General features: G+C 41.0%; 1 protein-coding gene across 1 annotated transcript in view; it reads left to right on the top strand.

Annotated features, from left to right (window-relative positions):
- Positions 1-7690, top strand: part of LOC103740954 (laminin subunit alpha-1-like) — a 70344-nt gene that overhangs the window by 27957 nt on the left and 34697 nt on the right. Inside the window, 9 exon segments of the mRNA XM_029567622.1 lie at positions 1106-1192; positions 1424-1439; positions 1441-1618; positions 2607-2749; positions 3597-3615; positions 3618-3685; positions 4628-4739; positions 5645-5774; positions 5776-5805. Coding sequence (XP_029423482.1) covers positions 1106-1192; positions 1424-1439; positions 1441-1618; positions 2607-2749; positions 3597-3615; positions 3618-3685; positions 4628-4739; positions 5645-5774; positions 5776-5805 — 783 coding nt within the window.

The raw sequence follows: 7690 nt of genomic DNA, 5'->3' as shown, positions 1-7690 counted from the left end.
TAATTATATTAATTCAACTGTAAACCTAAAAATTTACAGCCAATTTTGAAAATGATGCATCCTACCTCAGGAAACCGTTATTGAATATGTCAATTGTGTTGTAATGATATGCTTCTTCTAAGTATGTTGTTATTAAATAAATAATTTTTTAAAATTTAAAAAAAAGATTAACCATCCCCCAAGCCCTTAGTATTAAATTCTGTGTTACAGCAATGTGAACATTTGGCATGAACGCCCAATCTGAGAGGTCCCAAATTGCTTGCTTTGCTTTCTACATATTTTGTGTTTCCATGGAAGCCTGTTCCCTTATTTTAAGGAGAAAGAAACCAGAAGAGGTGCAGGGCTGGTAACTTATGGTGTCCACTTTCATCTTACTAGCCAACGAAGAGCCGGACCTGAGTCTAGGCTGGATGAGTTGGTCTTCAGGTCAAGATTCAGTTTGCTGGCACCCACTTTAGCCTCTAGATGGTGCCAGGGCAGTTTATTGTGTGGGATGCAAAATGTGTAACAAAGAAAGGAACTAGCCAGAAGTTGAAGTCATGTCTGAGTAGCTCTTAAACCTTGAGGATCTGGACCATTTGACTCCTTCTACCACACAGCTTCCTCTCTCCTGTAGAGAAACTTCATTTTCAAGTTCCCCCTGATCTCATGGCTTTTCTGTGGCTTGTTCTCCGCTGGTCATTGGAGCCTGTATAGTTCTGTTTACCAGCCATGTTCAGTCTTCTTCCTGCAGTTTCTGGAGCCTTCTCATGGTCCTTTCAACTCTGTCATCACCTGATAAATACGGTAACTCTTAATCTCAGAGTAAGACCCTTTTAATTGTGGAAATTTTTCTTGGGTGCCTAATTGGCTATAACTGTAAGACTGATCTACTTACCACTCTTTTTGAGAAAGTACTTCTTTAAAAAATGGATATAAGATGCATGCATTCCTTACATAGCTCACGTGTTTATTTTCCTTTTGCCCAACAGATTTAAGCTCTGCAAAGCTTGTATAATTACTTAGTGTATCACTGATCTTTTAGAATGATAGTGATGAAAAAGTACCTTAAGAATGATTTGAACCTAACCATCTGAAAATTCACGGAAAAAACATTTTCTTTCAGTTTCAGTCCCACTTGTGTCTTGTAAGATGATAGTGATTTCCAGTGTGATGCCTGCCTTCTGGGCTATGAAGGACAGTACTGTGAAAGGTATGCTGCTGAGCTATCAAACGGAGATTGATAGGGACACTTGCTCTTTGATAGTATGTGGGATCTGGTTAAGACTTTGGGAGTCATTGCATTGCTATTCCAAAGCAAGGTCTCCTAAGATGAGTGTGTGTTCTGCATCCATGAACAAAAACATGACTACCTCTGGCAGTGTAAGCACTCACTGGCTGGTACAGACTACACTCTCTGTACCTACCATCCTCCTTTCTGTAGGTGCTCTTCAGGCTACTCATGGCAACCCTTGAGCACCAGGTGGCAGCTGCCAGAAGTGTGACTGCAACCCCCAAGGCTCTGTCTACAGTGACTGTGACCGTGCATCCAGGCAGTGTGTCTGCAAGCCAGGGGCCACCGGGCTCCAATGTAAGGAATGTTTACCTAGGCGCATCCTGGTGGAGAACAACTGTGTTTGTAGGCATTTCTCCTTTGCATGTTGAAAGTTGGGTTTCCCTCAATATTTGCCTTGGTGAGGAGAGACCTGGTTATGGAATCCATGGGGTCAGCAGAATGCCACGAGTTTCATTGTCCGTTTATATTTTATTCCATTTCCTGAGTGTAGATGGCTGTTGAATCTACCTAACTGAAACTTTACTTGTGTATTTGTAAACTGAGGCAGGAGGGATCGATCGATCGATCGATTGATTGAGGCAGAGTCTTGTTATATAGCCCAGGCTGGCCTCAAACATCAAAACCCTGCCTCAGCTTCCCAAGTGCCGTCACACCCAATAATCATCTTGACTTCGTATTTAGTTACATCAACATTTCCTTTATTGAAATGGAGGATCAGTCAGTGCTGATCAGAAAGAGGAAATGCCCTTGTGGGGTGCCATTATAGTGCCCAAATTTCAGGTCTTTTTACTTGTTTTCTCCATTTCTGATTGGTGCAAGCCATGGTCATCTTGTCTTCTCAGTGTTCAGGGAGAAGATTATAGAATGAGAATCACAGAATTGGAAGCCATTTTTACTTTTGCTTCTGTATTTGTTATAAGCAACCCCCCCACTGGATCCCATACCGTCCTTCATTTGTGCTTGAGGAGGAAGCATCTGAAGGCAATCGGAGAGAGCAGGAGTCCAACTTTGGAAGGAATCATGGGATTCCTTGTGTTTTGTCCCAGTGATGATGTTGGTGCTATGTATAAATGTTGGGGTATCTGAAGTTCTGCGCCCTGCCCAGGGTCACTCTGAGGCTTTCTGTATGACCTTGAGGATGTGACTTTGCTGATCTGAGTCTCAGTCACCATCTGACCCCAGAGCCAGAGTGGAGAATGAAATCTGTCTGGTGGCCTGGTGTGCTCTGCACCCATCTAGGTTCTTAGGACACAGTGACTCATGCAACCCACCAGACAACGGCAGGCCACTACACATGCCGTTCATGTTCTCCACTTCCCTTCCCTTCTGCCTTGTGACAGTGAGTGTGTAGGTGTCTTACTGAATGACCTGGATAATGTTGGTGATGCCATTCAGTCTTTGAACCTCACTGGCATTTTCCCTGCACCATATGGAATTCTGTCAAACCTGGAAAATACAACTAAACATTTCCAGGTAGGTACTAGTAACACAGAGGTGATGGGTAGAAACGTGAGTCACTGAGAGACAAAGAGTAAGTCAGTAGGGGCATGGGAGGCATTCTGTTTGCCCAACCCTCATTAAATCCCCCATGAGAGCTCCTGAACTCTAAGAAATATTTTTATATGATTTTTTTCTCAGATAGCAAAAAGTATTTTTGAAAATGAGAAATTCTTTATTCATTAAGAACATTCTTTTAAAAAAAAGAAAAAATGTTTCCATTTCTAGTCTAACAATCACATACACAATCAATAAAGTCTTTGCCCTACAGTTTGGCCCAAGAATTATAGCTGTATTTTAAATGTATCAGGGGAGATACCTAATTGATTTGGATTTTAACTCACCTTGAATAGTTTGCTCTAATTTAGTCCTCCTATCCATCCTCTTAAATATTATTCTATGTTCATGTTAAGGACTCAGTGGAATTGATTCTCATTATTTACCAACATAGCAACATTAGGCAAGGTGCTTATCCTTCCCAAAGAGTAATGTAAAAACCTCATGGGGATTTTAAAGATTTAAGCAAAGCCAAACATATAAACTATTAGAATGTTGGAATGAATTAAACACTTAATCTTCAATGATTATAAAGGCTTTCTTTATTGAATACATTTTTAAAATTTTAGCATAGTAAGCATTTTAAGGTGAATTGAAGCTTAGTGATGAGTAATTGTGAATCCTTTTACTTTTATGTAACTAATAAAGGAAAATAGAATTGCTGTGAACAAAAGCGAAATTAGCACATGATTCTTTGTGAAGAAGGGAACACTTCACTTTAAAGCAATACAGTAAACACTGATATTGTTTCCTTTGTTCTTCTCAGAGATACTTGTTAAGAGAAAATACCAAAAGATTCGGGCAGAGATTCAACTTGAAGGTGTTGCAGAACAAACAGAAAACCTGCAAAAGGAGGTAAATGCTTTACAGAAAGAACCAGCTCCCCACCAGCGTTCCAGGGCAGCCAAAATGGTTCTCGGGGAGCCCCCAGAGAATCTCCTTGCTGGAAGGTGGCGACGGAGGCCTATTGTCAAATTTATCATTTGTCACAGAGTTTTCAATATGTTTACACATATACAGTCAGTCTCTGGATTGTATCGCCTTCTCTTGTGCTTGATTTAATTTCATATAATATTCTTCATGGCCTTAGGAACAGTAGACTGTATCTTAGATGTGTATATGTGTGTGCACATATCATACAACTTACGTATATAGTACACAATACCTTCAAGGTGTATGTGAGTATACTGTAATATTTGGGCAACAACAAAGTATCTCTTAAGGATGCCTTTCTCAGAACATGTCATTAGTGACATGGAACTACATTTGGGTGCTAATGTGAACAGAGGACATTCCCAATTTGGACACAGGCAAATCTGTGGTTTGATAGTAAATGACACTGCTTATAAATATATACTCTTTTCTCATGATGAGTGTGTAGTAAATGATTTATTTTTTGTTTTATTATTTTTATTTTATGTGTATGAGTGTTTTGCCTGCATGTATGTAAGTGCACCCCGTGTTGTGCAATGCCCACAGAGGTCAGAAGAGGGTATCAGATCCCTTGAAACTGGAGTTACAGATGGTTAGTCTCCATGTGGGTGCTGGGAATCAAACCCAGGTCCTCTGCAAGAGCAGTCAGTTCTCTTAACTGCTGAGCCATCTCCCCAGCCCTGTAAATTATTTCATTAACCATTTAGTCAATTTCTAGCCTGAGATATTAGCCTTGGTTTACATGATAATGTACAGCTTTATGTTTTAAATATATTCTATTGCTTAAATGAGGTAGTAAGTACAGTTCAGAAGCTTTCATGTTATTTAAAGTCATGCTAACCTGAGACCTTACTGTTCTGCCAGTTCACTAGAGTGTTAGCAAACAGTCAGCAGGTAAATAAAGCAATGGAGAGAATCGTCAATGAGAGCCAAACCCTGGCCACATTCATTGAGCAGCTGCAGACAAACATCAAAGGTAGTGTGGACACTCTCATTTGGCGACCTGGTGCTTACTTAGTAGAAAGAGTTGTCACAGTTACCCTGTGAAGCATGTGAACAGATGTGTGTGTCTTGGGCTGGGCTTCCTAGTGTGCTGAAGCACTGGACTATCCCAGAACCTGGAGATCCTGAAATGTCCAGGCCATGGGCTTTCATTGAGAGTTTTCTCACTACACAATTCCCATTTCCATTCCTATTTTCTGTATCGTATTATTCCTAACACTTGGGCCCTAATTCTCAAGCCCCATTATAATAAAGTTGATATGTTATATCCATAGTCATTTACCCAAGCGAGAAGCTGACAGGACTTAGGGCTTCTTTTTGGAGCCCAAGTACATCCACCCTTTCAGAGTAATTCAGTTACTCCAGAGTTGGGTCTTATCCATCTTTTAGCATGCTATTTTCAGTTTCATAGCTACTGCAAAAATATTCTTGCTAATCATTTATGATGTGAAGACTTACAAAGTACAGAATATAATGCAAACCAGACTTTATGGGGAATAAGTAAGAAAATGATTAGTACAAGAAATGTTTAATGAAAAGATTACTATCAAGTGTTGAATGTTCATCATGCAAGGCATATTTTCTGAGACCTTGCTATGTCTGTTCGGACACAGGAAATGTGGAGGTGAGCATGCTGAACACAGAGCCAGTTCTTAGGAGGGTTGTGCTGGGAAGACTGGCATTAAATAAATCAGGAATCCCAAGTTCAGGGGGGTTGTGTTAAGGGATATCCAGAGTGCACTGGGGATTCTGTGGTTCCTGGGGGTCCAGCCTAGCCTAGAGGAACAGAACACTCCTCACTGAAGAATGTTCTATGCTTTTTCATTTTTCTGCCATCTTCTTCGAAGAGACTTAACAAGTGATGAATCTTCTCCATAGAAATCCTTGAAAAGGTGGCAACTTTGAATCAGACCATGGATGAAGATACCCAACTACCCATTTCTTCCCTTCAAAAGATGCACCAGAACATTTCATCTTTGCTCGAACTTATAAAGAAAAAAAATTTCACAGTTACACCAAAATGCCATCCTTGAACTCAAGTAAGTTCCTGAGCATCATTCACAATACCACCACTGAGAATTGGGTACCTGCTGCTGGGGCAAAGGAGAGAAAATGAGACAGGATGCTCATTGAAAATGACCACTGTAAGAGAGGAGAGAGACCCAGCTGACCAGTAAATGAGGAAATGGGTACCTGGCCCCTCTACAGAAAACATAATCGGTGTGATCAGTATCCAGCATAATCTTGGCATACTATACAATATGGTCTGTGCCTGAACAGTTGAGCTCCATTATACAAGCCAGTGTGATAAACCACCATATAAGATCCCAAAGAATTGTTAAACATAGTCTTAGGAAACGTGAGATTCCCTTTCTGGCCTTTTTCTTTGTTTTTTTTCACACAGTTATTACCTGACGTAACAACAGGTTGCCTTTTTGCTAGGTTCTAATGATTATCTTAAAAAGTATTTTAACCAGTTAGATGATAATCACCAAAGCTCTCTTGTTTCCAGTGACATATTTAAAGTATTTGTACCTTTTTGCCATTGTAAATTATCTTGGGATAGACAAATTATGCAAGCTATTTTCCTGTATTTTCCATATTTCTGTGTTTACATTTTAAACATTTACATATTTATACGATGTATTTTCTTTCTCCCCAGCTTCCCCCTTTTCCTCCTTTGAAACAGGGTCCAGCTGGCCTAGAACTTAAAATGTTCCTGCCTCAGCCTCTCAGGTACTGGGATTACAAGTGTGTGCTTGGATGGACATTTCTAGATTATTTCCTCAGGTCTGTTATTATAATGTCCTGTAGACTTTCCAACAATACACTTCACGGGGTAAATCTCAGCTTTTGTCATAGAACAGTTTTTGACCTTTTGCTTAGGTGGAACTTAAAAGGTGAGCTTGCAGGTGGTTAAGACTTGGAGCAAGGTCTAATGATCTAATAACTAGAACATTAGTTAGTGTTTGGAAAGGCCTAGAGAAAACTGTGAACTAGGTGCCATGGGGGTGACTAGAGGCAGTGAGGTCCAAGGGCAGGACAAGAAGGTGACAGAGTCTATGCCAGGGAGAGTGTTGGTACCACTTCTCACTGCTTCCCAGGTAGGGAAGAATCCCTGCCTATTTAGGAGCTTGTCAGGATTCAAATTCCCAGGCGAGCAGCCCTGGAGCTCCTCCAGAGTCTTTCTGTGGGGCCTCCCCTTCCTCCAGCCACCCTGGTCAGTTCCTTCATTCACTCAATAGAAAGGACTAAACCTTAGGTACAAACATGGTCCCAGAAGTTGGGGACACCAAGAGGAACAGTAGAGCCTGTTTGTCCAATGGGAACTTCTAGTCCCACTGTGAGAAGTTCATTTTCTGAATATGCATTAAGACAGAGCAGGGAAAGCAGGGCCGGTCTTCTCCCTTCCCTGCTCCCTAAATTCCTGCTGGCCAGGTCCTTGGGGACTGCATGCTCTGCCATTGCTGCTCTTCTCTTTCTGTTTGGTGTTACTAACCTGATTCCAGAGTTCTCTCTTTCATCTGTAAGTGAAAGAGACTTTTTTATTTTTATTTTTATTTTTAAAAAAATTTTTGAGACAGGGTCTCCCTGTAGCCCCAACTGGCCTGGAACTTACTATATAGACCAGACTGGTCTCAATATCACAGACATCTGCCTGTTTTGCCTGCATGTATGTATGTGTACTGCATCCATGCAGTGCCTACAGAGGCCAGAAGAGGGCATTGGATCCCTGAAACTGGAATTATGGAGGGTTGTTGGCTTCCATGTGGGTGCTGGGAACCAAACCTGGTTCCTCTGTAAGAACAGCCAGAGCTTTTAACTGCTGAGCCATCTCTCCAGCCCAAGACACTTTTATTTTTTAAAAAAGAGTTCAAAATGTATTTGCTAGTCTCCACAGTCCAGTTTCTATAGATAATTTCT

Source organism: Nannospalax galili, unplaced genomic scaffold (assembly GCF_000622305.1).
Source record: "Nannospalax galili isolate Female #2095 unplaced genomic scaffold, S.galili_v1.0 scaffold301, whole genome shotgun sequence".
Classification (NCBI taxonomy): Eukaryota; Metazoa; Chordata; class Mammalia; order Rodentia; family Spalacidae; genus Nannospalax; species Nannospalax galili.
Note: the sequence above shows the minus strand (reverse complement) of the source record. Positions and strands in the feature narration are given on the sequence as shown.